General features: G+C 37.7%; 1 protein-coding gene across 1 annotated transcript in view; it reads left to right on the top strand.

Moving 5' to 3' along the window:
• The first annotated feature begins 739 nt into the window (after window positions 1–739).
• The window catches only part of LOC114360614 (fibrillin-1-like), a 48396-nt gene continuing 31197 nt past the window's right edge, over window positions 740–17938 (top strand). Inside the window, exons 1-2 of the mRNA XM_028315369.1 lie at window positions 740–902; window positions 15528–15703. Coding sequence (XP_028171170.1) covers window positions 900–902; window positions 15528–15703 — 179 coding nt within the window. The 5' untranslated portion in view covers window positions 740–899. The remainder of the gene's footprint in view (window positions 903–15527; window positions 15704–17938) is intronic.

Here is a 17938-nt window from a genome sequence, read left to right as displayed (position 1 = left end):
TACACATACTTTAAGAATTTAGAATTCAATTTGAAGGTTACATGGCGAATCATATGCAAGTGAATAAATAGACCATACATAATATTAAAAACCTACATAACTACATATTTAGTTTATGATGAAGTATGGAAAATTTGAGCGGAAATAATTTAGTTTATATTATAAAAGAATACAAGTATACGTAATCAATATTATAATACGCAGCTTAAAGCAGGTTAAGAGTCCATGCTAATAATGTAGAGCCATTAATCTGAATGTTTAACTTAGTCACTTACTGAACGTTTAACGTAGAGGACGAGAAACAAAAGTGGTCTTATTGTTATACCCTGTGGACCACCTTAAACAACTACTCAAAAGTTATTGGTATGTAAAATTTGAAATAAATAAGAGTGAGAAAACATAACATTTCAGAAAGTGCGTAGAAATTGCTCAGAGGTTTCTTTTAATGAACTTTCATTAGCTTTAATTCCCCAATCCAAAAAAATATAACCCATACAAATCAAATGAGATGAGGTCTAAAACTATGAGCACGATCGAAACTCAACAAGTGCAAACCATAAATCCGATAGCGGCGAATCAGAGGCATCGAGTACACAAACCACGAGCTTTAAAACGAGCGCAATAAACAAACATTTAGGTAAAGAATAGCTACTAATAACGTAACGGAAGCAGCATCGATCTAAGTGGTTGGGCAAATGTGCGCGCGCGCCGGATTCATTGATAACGCTCGAAATCGCGAGCGGAGTCGGTCGCCTGTCAGCTCAGTCGAGAGCGCGCCGCCGAGACGAGCGCCCGGTGCAGGCGCGAACGTGTGTGACCCCAGCCCCAGCCTAGCCCCAGCCCAGCCCCAGCCCCACCAGCCCCACTAGCGGCCAGCCCCCCGGCTTGGAAACTGTGGCATGGTAACGTGACCTTAGCCAGGATTAAATTTAATACCGCCCGGACGGATCCTGGGCGCTTGCCGCCTATTGTCTCGAATAGGTCTAGAGATAGGTATCGTATTACGTAATGTCACTGAAAAAACTTTTCGTGTANTTCGTGTATTTTTAAAGTTAAAATTAATTTAATTTTCACAAGATTTCTGAAAATATTTTTTGGTAGAGCTTTCAAATTTTCATTAACAAGTTAATCATCACGCACATGGGTCATGTTTAACTTATTATTTGATTCCAAGTTTCAGTAAAAGTAATTTCGAATTCCGAGAAATAAAATAGAATAACAACTATCGTCATCTCATACTCGTAGTTGTTGTCAACAACAACTCCTGGAAGCTCTTAAGTTCGTGATAAGTAGTTGATAAAAATTCTCATAAAATGTGTGAAACATGTGGTGGTGGGATGTTTGTGATGTCAAACCGGGCCAGGGTTAGCAGCAGCGTTATCGGAGGAGGAACCGCGAAGGCTGTGCTTGCGCAACGGGCGTATCGCGTCCGTCGCTAAATTCCCTTGTGTGGGAATCCTGTGCTCATTATTATGTTACAATTCATTTATTCGCTCTGATATACCTATTGCCATTGTGATTGTCTGTGTTTCAGTTTCTATCAGAACTTTTTTGTACGAGAAATCATTGTAGAGCTTTTCTACTGACTCATTGTGTCATCTTCTGTTGATATTTTGGTATTCATCTCTCTAACCATCTAATTCGAAGTCCAAAGGAGGAGGGCCATCATGAAATACGTTTTTTAAAAAGATCAGACTACTCTTAAGATAAATGTCTAAGTTTTGAAAAAATATAACTGCAAGTTGTTAATTAAACACAAAAACACTACTGCAACGGGGACAAGTTTCTAAAAGCTTTGATGACTGCAAGCAAATATGTATTTACTTGATAAAAAAACAATGTTTTCTAAATAAAGTTTTTACACAAACTTTTGCGGATGCTAAGTCAAATAAGAATATATTACGAAAGTGGCAAGAACACGCGAATTAACCAAACAAACATGGCATGGTTTAATCAATCTCAAAAATAAACTTGGACTAGTTTGTATGAACGAGTAGGATTGTAGTTAACGAAATGTTGTTGTGATCAAAGTTTCGTAAGCTTTCTTTGACGTCAGCCACTGGAATGAAACCCATTTCGAGCTTTTTGTAAACAATGATTTACATTATCATGTTTATGATTTAAAACAGTCGGGAAAAGTTAACTGGCTATTAATTTTTCTTTTATTTGCGTTGATTTGCTTCAACGAGTAGCGTAATCGAAATGTAAAACTTTTCAAATGTCTGTAGACCTTAATATCGGGATCATTTATTAATTAAAATCTCGTCAAATGCTTAGTTTCTAATAGTAATCTGTGTTATAAACATTGTGATGATATTATTCGTAGCCTCTATGTCGTGTTGATTACAATTCGCGACTTTTGACTCGACACACATTCGTACACATTGACACGAAGAAGTAGTGGGATTATTATCTGTTTCGTATTGATGTTATTCGGTAACATGAATAGCTAAAATGTTACAACTAAAAATGCCTATCTTCTCTCAAATTCATTGAGGAAGAAGATAAGTGAGATCCATAAGAGATTTACAATTAAAATTAGTACATTATTGCCCTGGATTTATAATATGCGTTCGTCTACGTAGAAACTATTACTTACTAAACTATACTAATCCAATTTGCTGATATTACTTTTCGTTTAAAGTAATGATCATATAAATGGAATTGATCGTGATCATTTAAGTAAGATTTCTTGTACTTATTATTCTAAAGCATGTTAAATATAATAGGAATAAGATTAACAGCATGAAGAGTCTAGTATGTCGTCCTCTAACAGAATTTGTCCTAAGTAGGTAATTTATCATCCAGATATAAGTCATCAAGTCATTGAAGTCGATTGATCATCATTAGATTTTCCAAGCCTCGATCCTGACTGAGGATTTGCAACCTGTTTGTTGTGACAAAGTTCGAAGATTAATGTTGCGGTCGACATTGGCCTGCGCGCGCAAACTAATTCCCCATTGTGTCTGTCGTTACAAATCATAGTCGATCGTTAAGCAGGCACATTGTGACCACTATAAAACTTTAGGGCCCAAAGCGACGCTTACGCAACGCAATTTTACACATCATTGTTGTTAATAGCAATTCAACTGTTACTAGGCCGCGTTTGATGGAAACGATAAATTATTTCAACGATAAATAATAACGGAATAGATGTAAAGCTGTAGTTAGAAAGTTCAAGTCACTGAAGTTAACACAACCCTACTTATGGTAGAGTCGTAACGCTAAGGTAAACTTTGAAAAGTTTTACCTTTTTTGTAAATATTTTTTTGAAGTTACTAAACCTTAACATGATTCTCGAATTAAAATTCAAACAAGCAGTTATTCTAAAAGTTGTGAGAGCACGTTTTCAGCTTTTTTACACTTCATTTACTAAGTTTTAGAACTTCAAAACTATAACGAATGAGACCTACTATGTAGTTGTCACCTATTCGTGGCAGTTCTCTTATCACGCAGCATATTTTTACCTAAACGACAAGTAAAATACATTAACGTAGTCTTGAATTGGTTAGTCCTATAATGAAATTTGATTATTTCAGTTTGATTGACGAAGTGCACAATTCGCAACTCTACATAAACCCGTTTTCATCAGCACCTAGGTAATATTTACTATCCACATAGGAACTGCAAATAAATAGGCTACGAGATACATGTTCCTGGAGTATCAAGTATCTAGGATCAGCCCATTTCAGCACAGGCCTCCATTGAGCGACGAGGAAGCGCGGGCACTTATGCGCGCGCGCACAACAGGCCTTTCTAGTGATCGATGCGCAGCTACATTTAACGCGGCAGTCATATTGAGATTAAAGCCTTGTTTGCATTAGTCGAGTGATTAGTAGAGCAACTCGCCTTAGTAGCTAAACCAATCGCTACTCACCAAAAATCTTTACAAGTGCATATTAAGTGGTTTTTGTATGAACTCTACTTAACCGCTCAGTTCGGACTCCTTTAGTCAGTGAGCAGGGACCGTGGGACGCGTGGTAGAGAGTACTACCACGCGTCCCAAGGTCCCTGCTTACTACTCTCCTGTCAAAATAGAACAAAATGGTTTAGTTCGATAGTACTCATTATTATTCTGTGGTTCGACTAAACGATTGTAGTAAACTACTCCACAAAATTTTGGTGTTCGGACTCGTTTAGCTATTAAGCCACTCGCCACTCGTCTAAATTACTCGACTAATGCGAACGAGGCTTTAGGCCCTGTTTCCACTCAGGTTGGATTCGACCAAACAAGAGTAAATATTAATCTCAGAATAAATCGTCAGTTTTGATATATTTCCCATACTGAAACTGTCAATGTGACAGTTATACCAGGAGTTATTCTCGGATAAAAATTTGGTTGAATCGGGCCTAAACGATATAGTAAACTACCTACTCGACTAAATTTTTGGTGTTCGGACACGTTTAGCTATTAATTACACCACTCGCCACTCGTCTAAATTTCTCGACTAATGCGAACGAGGCTTTAGGCCTTGTTTCCACTGAAGCGGAGAAGAAAGGATAATGTTTGAATATCCAATCAGATTTCCGAACTGAAGCTGAGATTGTGTGGAAATAACGAAATCTGATTGGTCACTCAAATACATATTATCCTCTCTTCTCCGCTTTGGTGGAGACTGGGCCTTAACGCGGGAATCAAATAATAATATGTAGGTACGATATTGGTGGAAATGGATGTAATGCAAGGCGAGGAGTGAGATGTTGTTTTGTTAGCGGTTATTGATAATCATATTTCAGAGCATTTCAGCACTCTGGAAATGACTGACAGTAATAATGCGTTGGCTGTATTTTGCTTTACATTTCTGAAGCATCTTTAGAATTTTTAATACTTGCAAGTTTCAATAGAAAAATGTAGGAAAATGAAAACGTTAGCTTTTAAGAAAATGGTGTTAACGTCATAGCAACCTGAGGACAGGCTCGACCAAAAGTAGCTATATTACAGAATAAATAATAATACAATGAAGGCCAGTAGAGTAGTAGAAGCTTGTTTTTAGGTGTGGATAAATTCATAAATCATTATCATCATCATCACCATTTCAGGACGTTCACTGCTGAGCATAGGCCTCCCCCAATGTTTTCCATGTTGATCGATTGGTAGCGGCCTGCGTCCAACGCTTCCCTGCTACCTTTATGATGTCGTCGGTCCTCCACCTTGTGGGTGGACCACCCATTCATAGATAGTATAATTATAATGATGATGATTCCAGGTAATTAAATCTTTTTGCCTACGCGTTAATTAAAATCGATCTCAAATCCAACTCTAGTCACTAACTCTACCACAATTTCAAAGGAATCCTAGGTATTACACTAATCGTGTTCAGTCTAGTGCTAGGAATCCGTAGAAGTCTACCACTTGACACCTTAGGGATTTCTGACTTTTAAGCCTTTTAGCTACATTTTACATTTACTTACTTTAGTATAATCGAAGAATAATATCGCATTCTTTAAAAACTTCAATTCAGAACAGCGCCTATTTATTGGCTATATTTTATCTTCATGCTTCGTACATCTGTTTAAATATTATGTAGTTAATATCGTTGGATCGACCTTGACCTAAATTTGGTCTGGTGCCCTAATCTCCATTATGTACATACCTACACGTGGTTCAAGTTGTGTGAAGTGTTTTAGAAGAATAGATTCTATAATTCATAAAATAGATAACTGATCTAAAGCACCAGGAATATTGAGATAAATCGCCTTTAAATAAAAACAATGCAATGGTGAAAATGATTAGATTTTCATCCCTACATTATTTTTATATCCGTAATTTTTCATCACGCCTGAAATAACTTTTATACTCGTATGAAACTCATGTCTTGTACATAAAATAAAAGAGGTAACAAGTGAATCTCGTGTCTAAATTGCCAGCCAGCATTATTTGTTAAATCTACAAAGAAGTTTTTAAACCAATATTAACTAAGCAGTACAAAAAAGGTTTCATTCAAAAAGCTCTAAACCCGAATTAAACAACCCCTAATCTACTTTCGCTAAAGGAATTTATAACTAATCGAAATGGGGCACCTCCAATGGTAATTCCGACTCCCTAAATTAATTAGCTTGCTCGCTCTAATTAAGAAAGATTAGTGTCAGATTCTTAACCGAATAATAGTTGAAACGGGGTCGTCGCACGGCGGCGTTGTGTTTACCTGCCCGTGTTGTCCCATAGTTCGTGATAACCACTATCAATCAAAGTGATTGATGCGCCATGACACTTTTTGAGTTTTATTCTGCAAGTAAATGAGGACGGAGCCTTGGCGTTTTTATTTGCACATCATCATAGAGACGACAGACGTGAGTGGTGTAATATTCGCCTTTTTTGTTTAAAGTATAAGACTTTGTTGTGTTTGTGATTTTACTGTGTAGTTATTTGTCACAACATGCAAATCATAAAATAATTTATCAATCTTTATCTTAATTGTAACGGTATTTCATTCTAACAATGCTATTTCAGGTTTTTTACATGTAGGTAATTGTTGGTAATTAAATCAAACTTTCGTAGTAAAAGAACCAAAAGACCCGACTCTAAAAAGTTTGTAATAATTTAATTTATTTTTAAATGACTGGCACTTTGTAAAAAAACTAGAAATAAAAAGTAAAAATGACAAATATTTCACTGTTATAAAAACAAATGACTGTCTTGATGTTCGTTTTAATCCGTTGTGTGAACGATTAGAAACAAACTTTAAATTAGTAATTTGAATGTTGCTACGGGTTTTTAGAAGTTATTTTAAAATCAGGTAAGATTCGGAAATTAATTCGTATTGTTGTTATTTCAGTAGGAATGTAATTATGCAGATTTTTGAAAATCCCACTTGCTGATCTGGCGTGTTAAATACGATTTTGTTTGTTTTAAATAAATTTGGAATATAAAAGGAACTCATATTGCTATCGCGGTTTATTTGTGAACGTAAAACAGAAGTAGAAAGAAAAATATGTGGCTAGGCCTGCATTACCGTGAGTTACGACATTCTTACAAAAGTGAGTAGGAAACAGTACTCCACACAAAGCTCAAAACTAGTTTTTCGATGGAAACAGAGATTGATTAATCGATCGAGCTGTCAGTGTCAGTCAATGGCGCCCGTTCGTCTGAGGTTCGACGACTTCGAACAAGCACAAACATTTATATTGTTTCGAAGTGATCCCGGGGAGCGTGTGGGATATTGTTTCTAACGATGCGTCGGATAAAACGATATAGGGACTGGATGTAAGTGTGATTTAGACGTGTAATGCCATTGCGCAATGGCTGATCAGTTGGAATGTGCATTTGGGTTTTTTATATGAGAAATAATAAATTATGCCACAGTAGTATCGTCGACATACAGTCACGGACATAGAGTCACCCAAGCTTTAACACCGTTAATGGATCAATGTCGCGTTTTTTTTAATTTTCGTGAATTCCGCAAAGATTTTTATGAAAAGAATATTGGAAAACGTGTGCCTCAAATCACGTAAGAGCTTAATTTTCCTTTTTCCAAAATATTAGTTTAAAAATTATTAGCTTTAAAATCATCTTGGAAACGTATAAATTGGTGGTGCTCGACTATTTTGTACAAGGCCTTTTGTGTCTGTATGTTTACAAAGATGTTGGCAGTGTAGGAGCTCTGTACATTCTATTATTAATTTCGTTAAATTAACTCGTGTTTTCTTTCAGTACCTACACGCAGTAGTACCTACCTACTTTCTTATTTTTCAATTTGAATCCAAATATTTTACTGACTGTACCATGTTTTGTTTAAGTTGATCCATCTAACACCAGCCAGTAGTGATAGAATAATTAAAATGCTTTCAATCATCAGCCACTGGCCATCTGCTTTCATGTTCGTGACAAAATCTGTTGGGGCCGGTGACTCATCGTCCTAGCTCAATATTTATTAGTCTGCAGTCCTGTTAGGGCCCGCTTGTTTTAATGAGTTTGTCTCGTATGTTAACAACGTTGAGGAAAACATTTTATATTTTACTAAACATTACCAAACAAGAGCTTCCTCGTTGTGGATAAAAAAACAACTAGAAAGTATTCAAACGATGTTTCTAGTTTATGTAGAGCGAAACAAAGATACGGAACTATTCCCACCTGTAGTTCCCACCGCTGCAATTCCTGTGTAACCAGGATCTAAAGCTTGGCCGCCAATAAAAACCGAATAAGTGAAGGTCAAGTTTATCCAGGGAGACATAAAGATAGTGGGACCCTGCAAAAAGTGTAATACAACAGCTTCTGACATGGGCCACTGATGCATAGAAAATACCAAAGGCAGTAAATGGGACTAATGCCTGAATTTTTGCTCATTTTTTGCAAATAAAGTTTTTACGAACTTGGCAAATTGGCGGTTACTTAGTTTTCTCATGATTACTAATACAGTAACAGATTTAGTACCTACATATTTTACCTATTTCTGACCTGTTCCTACCACAGACAGCGTGGTAGAATTACAATGCCGATGTAAAATTAACCTCGCTCGATAAATAAGGACAGTAAATCTAATCTCAGTTACCGTAACCGATTATTGGAGAGGTGGCATTAATAAGCCTTCGGGGCATCCCGTAATTAAGAATGTTAATTAATAAGGGTGCGTGCTTATGGGTGGCCAGCCGAATTGATTCTCTATGCTTTACATGGCGCCCGGTTGATAAATTGTCCATGGTAATGCGGATGGCGGCTACTTTGAATGTAGAGCCGTGGAGTTGGTTCGGTTTTGTTACTGATCTCTTGAAAAATACTAAAAGTATCTCAGATTTATGTTGTAACGCTATTTTGAAAGTTATTAGTGACTTATCATAATGCAATGTGGTGACTTTAGTACTATATGGCAGTGTGACTCTATCATAGCTGCTCACAAGCCACATAATTTAAGTTTTTGCCTAGTTGTAAGTGAACTTGCTGTGTAAAACAGTGTACCTACCTACATTTCTGTAAGTTCCTGAAGCGATTCCGTTGTTCAGTTCGCAGCACGTTAATAAACGCTCAATTGAGGGCAGTCCTTACGCTGTGTGCGGACATGGTGCAGTGTTTAAAGACAGTAATCAACAACAATTATGATCGCGTAATAGGCTATTAGTCTTTGGAACTATTTAGTGAAGATGGATTTGTCACTTTTTACTTTGCTAGTAAGTGTTACAGTAACAGTTTGCTAAAACATATAACTTATGGCCGAAAAATCATGTTAATAAGGTTATTTGTTTGAGACTAAAACCCATAATATCTCCAAAATCAACCTATATTGTAGAGCAGGCAACTTCCTCTTCTCTAAGAAGATATTTTTTGATAGATTGAGAGATTCTGCTAATAAACTAAAAACTTCTAAGCCCTTTTCGATTCCGCTGGGTTCCCGTTAGATCGGGCTGTACGAGCGTCGATTAATCCCTGGTCGTCAGCGATCACGAGCTGCCCGGCGCACCTATAAGACGTTGACGAATAATTCCCCGCTAATGCACGCGCGCGATCGCGCTGTAGGCAGGGAGATAGCGTGCACGATTCACGAGTTATAGACCTCACTTCGCAGAAGATACAGCGCGAGATAGACTATCTGAGGTAACGGTTGTCAAAACAATAAAACACTCGCGGTTGTTTGTCTGTTCAGTTACGGATAGTTGGAAAACGGGCATTTAGTTCTTGGCTCTACTTTTAGGTACACGTAAATTAATGGGTCCAATTATAATAAAGAATTCGTATTCTATGTGTCAGACGTAAGCCGATTGACTGTGCTCTATAAATTCGTTTAGTAGCAGCATTTACAAATTGCAGTGCTTTTCAGTTCTAAGATCGTCTCTATTATCCATGAGGTAATACAATTAGGAGTTAAGTTAGTTTGTAAAGTTTACAAGGAGGTCACAAAAATAATATTATATTCTTGCTCATGCCAAATATCCTTTCAATGATAGACAAGTTCGTTCGTTTCAGACAACTTATTAGGTATGTAAAAATGAACATCCAATAAAGATATAATCGCTATTTCCCGAATGTCTATCTCCGAGCCTACGCGGCGCACGCGTGCCGATCACCGGTGCCGCGCGTTTTGACATATCATCGTAACTCATCGCGCCCAATAAGCGACACTTGACAGTGATCCGGGCCGACTGTACACAATCGTTTGCGGCGCGCATTGTACTGTGTAGAGGAAGACTCCGTACTTTTTCAAATGTAGCTCTTTCCAGTTATGGGATTTGTTACGAACGTCTCAGTTTCAAGTTTATTTAGCAATACTTTATTCAATGCTGATAAATTTTTCCGAGCTCCATGTCTTTTAGCTCGCGGGGCCACCAAACCATATATTACTGGGTGATTCTATGCTGTCTTATAGCTAATTATTTATTTATTTATTTATTTATTAAGGTACAGCAACAGATTGCAAATCATGGCTTAAAAATAAAGTACATTGAACAAAAATTAACAATTAATTTGCACTCCGATTGTAGCTGAACACAACATTCGTTTTAGTCTAGCTTGATTATGATGACTCTTCTTGCTATTTTTGTCTTTTAAAACATCTCTACATATACTTTTATTTCCACATACTCGAAGGGTGCATCATGTATTATTAGTATGATACAAAGTTCTGTATGTGTATAATGGTTATCATAATGTAATAAATAAATTAAATTAAATTTACAATAAACAGAATTTTTTTTAAAANCCAAACCATACTACTGGGATGACTCTATGCTGTCTTCTAGATCTTGCTATGCTTGTCTTTTAAAACATCTCTACATACACTTTTATTTCTACATACTCTAAGGGTGTAGTATCATGTATTATTAGTATGATACAAAGTGCTGTATGTGTATGGTTATCATAATGTAATAAATAAATTAAATTAAATTAATCATTATCTTAAACCGCTTCCGTAGTAGCAGCTACTCTATTACTTGTACAGTAATCTATTTCAGGCGTAATTAAATAGTAATTTGTATTTAATTCTAGGCTGGGTAGACCTGAGATTATCCTGAAACCAGTATCCATGATAATAAATTGGAGGTAGTAGTAAGAGCAATAAATCTTTTCTATGTCCAAAACGACCAGATCTTTAGTTGTGTTTTAGTGCTCCTAAATTATCAACTATTACCTGTTTAATTACCTCACCAAATCTCGTTTTGGTCACATTGTCGTACAAAAAAGGTAAGGCCACCTTGACCTATTCTTGCTTTTCAAATCCACTTTATAAGAGTCATGAATTTATAGCTAACACCAACCAATTTTGCATGTGGTTCTATCGACGACTGGATCCAATTACGAGTATTTTGTAAAATATTTTAGTAACATGGTATTCAGTCTTTATCACTTTTTAAATGCTAAATCTTCCTCTTCGACCTCTAAGTTTCTAACAGTTATTTGAAACTGAAATGTTTCCATCATAAATACAAGAAACCCGTCGTGCCAGCAAACATTACAAGCGGCGGCCTTATTAGAGGATCTGCGTCGGATTCGGGTCGCGAGTGTTTGGGGAAAGTTCGTTACGGGCCATTCACACCCATCAAAGGATTCCCACTTTGTTTGTTTTTAAAGGACGGTAAGAAAGTACTTAAACTAATAAATAACGGGAAATTTTGAAGGAGGCAACTTGTGCTTGACAGGACAAAGTTGTATTGATCCGAACTGATATTGTTAGTTTACTAAATGAGAACCTGTAATAAAAGCAAAAGTTGGTAGAGATATCCAAAAGTACGTACGTCAAAATATAGTAGTAGTAATAAGGTATGAAAATTATGTGAATTCCAACAAAGATGTTGGATTTGTTCTAGCTCGCGGCTTCATTCTGTCTGTCACCGTTATCAGTCAAATTGCTGTTTGCTCTCAGGTTGTGATTAGGCACCTAGTACGTTGTGCTGATTACATCTAGTTTATTTCTTTAATACCTACTACACATTTACGTTTTTTAATTAGTGCTTCTCTTTACACACATTCTTTGTAGTAGCGTAGATGCTTGCTTGCTATGCTGTTTTAAAAGGCGCTACGGAATGAAACGCAGTTATACAATTTATATGCCTTTGCAAATGTTTCAAATGTTGTAGCTACTTGTCAATGGCCGATGATGTGTAGAGTCCCAAAGGTTTCGACGAATAGATCAACACAATGTATTAATTTTCGACTCTGGCATTAACTTTGCTCTAAAATGTAGAGTTTTAGGATAATGATTACCAATCCGATTATAAATTTAGTTATGGTGTCCATATTAAGTCGATTTCTGAGTGTTAATATCGCCTAATTTTCATCTTCAGGTAATTGACCATTCAGATTTTTTCTTCAAATGAAGACAGATATTTACAGCACTTTCACATAAAACAGTAGAACTTCTTATCACTCCAGCCATTATCGTCTCCAGCGAAATCTCGGTGTAGTCCAGTTAGCGTCCCCGGCATAGTAGCGGGGTCCCAGATTCGAGCGTGGGCGCTCTGAGTCACCGCCGGATCGCGCCGATTGCGTCGGATCAATGCTTTGTTTACCGACTGTTATTTGTTACTACCATACAAAGTGAACTTTCTGTTATGTGGTAGTAAAACGGCCTCTATTGACACTCGTCTTTGATTTGAAGCGCACCGCTACGTTTTAATTCAGCTATGGGCAGGCACGCAATGTAACGTAAGTTTGGTTCTAAATAATCTGACTCAATTAGTAGTTCACTCTTACAGTACTTATTTTCTTATTTTACCTTAAAAACCAAGGGGCATATTGTTCTGCGAGGTCATTTCAAGACTTTATTATTCTTTTGGTTGTGAGCTTTAGAACTCTATAATTATTTCCTATCCTTTGTCACTTTAATTGACAACAAATTACATAGCGAGTGAGTGAAGTTACGTCTCTAAGCAACAATCAATAAATGAGTACAAGAGACTTCTATTCCATTTGAACTTTTTCTCCTCTTCACTTACTGACCTCTACTGGAGTAATGAGAAAGGATATCGTGGGCTTAGGTTACTAATGCACATTGAATCTATAATGTAGATTAAATTGAGCTCAGCAGCTCAGTAGCATGTTATCTAACACACAGTTTTGTCTGAATTAAAATCTCACATTTCTGTAGAGCTAGTATACAGATAATGCTTTGCAATACCTAAAGGTGAAGGTGTTTTAGTACCTTTGTAAACAATTTGTAAATTAAGTCTTTGGACTTAATGATCCGAATCTGAAAAATTTTGCTATTCTCGAAACACGATGAATGTACAGTCGCAGAATGAAAAGGTTCGTCACCTTAGTGTCGGTTTTCGCTTGCACTAGGTACTGTAAGAGTCAAACCTGCCAACATAACAGTGCAAGAAACAGTGCTGCTAACATTTAAATAAATATGACATTTGCTAACAAATAAGGTTTTGCTAGTTTATTTTTCTATCCCATCCGTGCAATGCAACGATGACATTGACCAATTGACAATAGTTTTTTTTATTTAATAGAAATAATAATGGCAGATTGAACCAACAAAAAGGTTTTAGTTTATCAATCATAATAATCTTCTTGACAAAATAAATCGTCAAACAACTTTGATCTGAATAATTTTGAACTTTACTGACAAACAGTTAAAGATTATTTATTATTTTCTCTAACTCGAGATTATTCTGTAACATAGTTTCAAAAGGTAATATGTGCTCGCGATTCGTTGAAGGAATCAATTTGAAAACTGACGAACCTTTTCATTCCGTGACTGTACATTTGAGTAAGTATTATGTTCCACGATTTAGCAGTTCAGTCTAGTTTGTGATAAAAATGCTATCTGCAGCATTCGTACAACAATCCAGAGTCTAAAATGATGTTATTTGTATTCTTTATCTGATAATCTTCTAGTCCTGCTTTATAGTGTCAATTTTTAGATCTTTTAGGGCATGTTCTTTAAACTTACTTGCCTTACTCTACATCGCTATTGCTTTAAAACAGTTATAAGATCAATGTTTGTATTTATAGCGTTATTATTGCGCCATATTCTCCGCTCGTAACGTCAAATTAAGCTTTCAATGACAGCTAATTGCCGACTTGCGCAGGCGTCCTTTGATTCGGATGCTTATTGTTTTGAACCAGTTCGGAGTTTAACGATTCCGTAACGTCTACAGATTGTTATGAATTACGCACCAACACAAATCTCTACGCTCTTCAACCGTCTGTTGACGCTGTTTCATATCTTTATTATTAATTTTGTAGGGTCTTAAACCTATAATTATCATGCATGTTTACTGTGCGCACTCTAGGCTCACTAAATGATGAGTTCTTAAACGTTTTGGTGAGGAAATGTGCACTTATAATGTGTTAACTTACAATTATTTCAATCAAGTACATATTATGATTATGCCAAATACACACATGTGATCGATTAATTGAATGCAGATCTAAAATGTTTCTTAGCACATCTTATAGGTATACCCGTAGGAGGATGATTGGTATTCTTTCAACTTCCACCTCTAATTGTGCCCATGCGCATGTGCCCACATTATTGACCTGGTTTGGAATTCGCAAGGTTAAGGTCCCTCAAACTGCAGTGGGCCTCTGGGCCTTATCGATGGACCGACGATTACCTCTCCACTAAATATAGTGAGTGGCTGCAATAGGGTAGGGTCGTCGGCCCCGTTATCATTTCGGCACAGATTCCTTGACCCCGCCTCCCCGCGCGCGCCCCTCACATATCTGCAACTATATTAATTACTCATTATAACAGCTGTCTCTTTTTACTACAAAACTATCCCTTTGTATGTTAATATACGAGGTATCGTTTCAGATAATTCAAACCTAAAGTTAGAAAGAGCAGTGAAGATTTTGCTCCACATTTTTTATCGTAGTATTAAATTGCTTCCCACAATGTCTTACGTTACATTGATGAAGTACCACCTCAAAACAGCATACATAAACCGACACCTAATAAGACTTAGATCGATCAGCATTATTCGGGTGGGTATTTGTAAATAGTACCTTTGTCCCAAAATGGTGTGACGGAATGGGAATCCGACCATATACGGGCCTGACAGTGTTTGTTTTCAGCCTACACTCTTGCTCTACCAATCACATTGCGGCCTTTCATTTACATTGTCTTATCGTTTGCCAAATACACACATTCGATCTTGATTTGGCTGGCAAAGATTGAATGTTCAAAAGTCCAAATAAGGATGTGTAGACCACGAGATTGAAAGCTTTTGTGAAAACTTTTCTAATACGACTTTAATCTAATTTTGTAACTGACCAACTTTGAAACGTCGGGTTCCCTTTTAATTATCAACTTCACGGTGGTCCACGCAATTAGGCATTCTCCCGAGCGACGGTTATCATCGCCTTATCTCGAAACTTCGTTTTGATTCATTAATTTGCGTACACACTCCGCCTTGATTCATTCGACATTAAAAATAGTTAACTGGGTTACAAATGCTTCGGCTCTGACCTCGGGCTATCAAAATATTGCATTTAGTGATAAAACGCGCGCTCCTCCGAATATTTATGCAATGTTTTTGTAAAAAGTTTAATAATAATTTTGGTCATGATCGAAGTCGTAAAACTGATATCGGATGTGTATACCTACCGGATGTTATACAACATCGGACTTGAATGTTTGTTTGTTATGCAGGGTGATGGTGCCAAGATGACAATGCAGTGGTTCCTGCCAGCGCTGCTGGTGCTGAGCGCGCTGTGCTCGCTGGCGACCGCTGAGCCGCGCTATCCCCAGCAGAGCACGCACCGGCCGCGCCACTGGCAGCGCGGGGCCCGCACGCTGGATGAGCGAGCACCCAGCCAGTTTGTCGGGTGAGTCACTGTCAGCAACTCCTCGTCACGAACTCACTGAGACAAGATCCACATACTGGATGGGCGTACCCCCAGCCTTTGCGTTAGATGACCCGCTTGCAGCCCAGCCAAAACCAAACATATTTAGCTATACCAAGATCAGTGTACTTCTTGGTATATTCACGCCTATTCTTATTTTCAGGGGAATAGGTAGGTATTCTTCTAAATACACAATATCTGGTTACACCACGTGTCACCCTTCAATGTGTCACGTTACGGCCTTTATTGTCTTACTAATATTAGCAACTGCATTGCAATCCATTTCTGGCTAACATCATTGTCAAGATAGGTTCAGATCAAAAGCTCTTGGAATCCTGTGAATTATAAATAGGTGCAATCAAAGAAGATGCAACATGAATCATGTGGCCACGCCGTGCGCGCGCGCTGAGAGCATCGTCCCCATNGTCCCCAGACGTGCGATGCATAATCCAGTAATGCACATGCCTGCAATTGCTAGGCTCCACCTGTCTCCGTCGGGACATGTCAAGTAAAATAATGCTTTTTACGATGAACCTGATTTGCGTAGTCTTCGAGTGCTTAACAATTATCCTTCAAAGTTTCCTGATAAGTGTAATTTCTGAATCACTTACCATCAGATGAACCAGCACGCGATGCACTACCTTAAAAAAGAAACACAGCTTTAGTATGTTTGTTTGTTTTATGATGAGTCATTTTAGCATTCGATATTCGGGGACACAGTGCAAAAGCCATTTACAAAAATGTAGAGCCTAGAAAGAATGAATAAGTAGGAATGCAATTTTCCATACTGAGTTTCATTATAAAAATTGAACATAACTTATAATTATCTCAGAGGTAGGGACCACTTCCAGGCACTGCCGACTGTCCTCCAGTCACGTTTCCTCATTCCGGGCGCGGTTGGAGCATCGTAACATGAGTAGTACGGCGCGGGCGCACGCGTGGGTGGGTTTCACGCCTATAATTTCGGGAAGATCGGTACCGGAACGGCAGGTGACGAGGCCCCAAGGCCGGTGCAACGGGGAAAATCGCGTTAGGAACGCCACTTGGGAGGTAGTTCTCATGACCTTAATTTGAGGATCATCTGAGGTTCCGTTGAAAATATACGAAATTGTAATGTTGTGATGACTTTGCACATTGTTCATGGGCACGAAGAATATTGACGATTGAACTCGGTTTGGGAAGTGCAGTTTGGAAGGCATTTCATACGGGAAAGGAGCACGTTCCTATGACATAGCGAGAGTAGGTAAAAGCTGAATGCAAGTTTACCACGACGTTTTGTTCAATCTGTGAATTCATCAATATTAAATGGGCACTTGCACCATTCGGGTTGTGATTGTGATTTGCGGATTGTTTTACTGAGGCAACTTATTCCAATCGTGATGTAGTTACAGGAATTTAAACTCCATCTGAATAGACTGCCATTTGTACGAGCATACATATTATAAACATGTGGTCAGTCGTCATTGACAGCGCATTTAAACTCATTTGCCGGGATTTATTTGATAAACAATTGCATTTAGCAGAGATACAGCGATTTTGGTACAAGGTCTCTATATCCAGTGACTAAGGACGCCGATAACATGTCGGCCTATTGACCTGGACAGAAATTAGTCTAGTTAAAGACCGAAGCGAATCGGCTAACTACTGCGACCCACCTTAGCCACGGTTCACGAGGCAGGCAAGCTCCGCCACCATCGCTCTCTAAATAAAGTCCTGTCCAACTTTTGAGATTACGTAATGGTCAGCGCAGGCCATATACGAGACAAAAGGATAATTAATTGACAACCGTTTTGGAAGACAAAGATGACGGACCAATTATGAATTCAAAAGACACTGTTGATAGGGGTGTAGGTGGACGGTCAATTTCTATGATTTATGTCGCCAGGAAATTGGTGGCGTTATTTTTACTGTAGATGGATTGTTTTAGAACCATAAATTACATGTTACAATGTTATAATGGGTTTTTAATTAATAACTCCAAAGCTGAAACGGCGTAGCCATTAGTATATTTTATGGCGTCTGTAAATATAGTCTTCATTAGGAAGTGGTACCAGTTTAGTGAGTAANTTAGGAAGTGGTACCAGTTTAGCGAGTCATAAAATATTGTTGAATCAGAATTGGCCGATTTTGAGTCCAGACAAAGTTGCAAGAGGTAATCTAAACTTTTAAGCGGACTTATTTATTACAGTTAGTAATAATAAAGCCTGTTAGACAAGT

This window comes from Ostrinia furnacalis, unplaced genomic scaffold (genome assembly GCF_004193835.3).
Source record: "Ostrinia furnacalis isolate ACB-3 unplaced genomic scaffold, ASM419383v2 OfSCF5104, whole genome shotgun sequence".
Taxonomy (NCBI): Eukaryota; Metazoa; Arthropoda; class Insecta; order Lepidoptera; family Crambidae; genus Ostrinia; species Ostrinia furnacalis.
The sequence above is the reverse complement of the archived record's forward strand: the minus strand, read 5'-3'. Positions and strand labels throughout refer to the sequence as shown.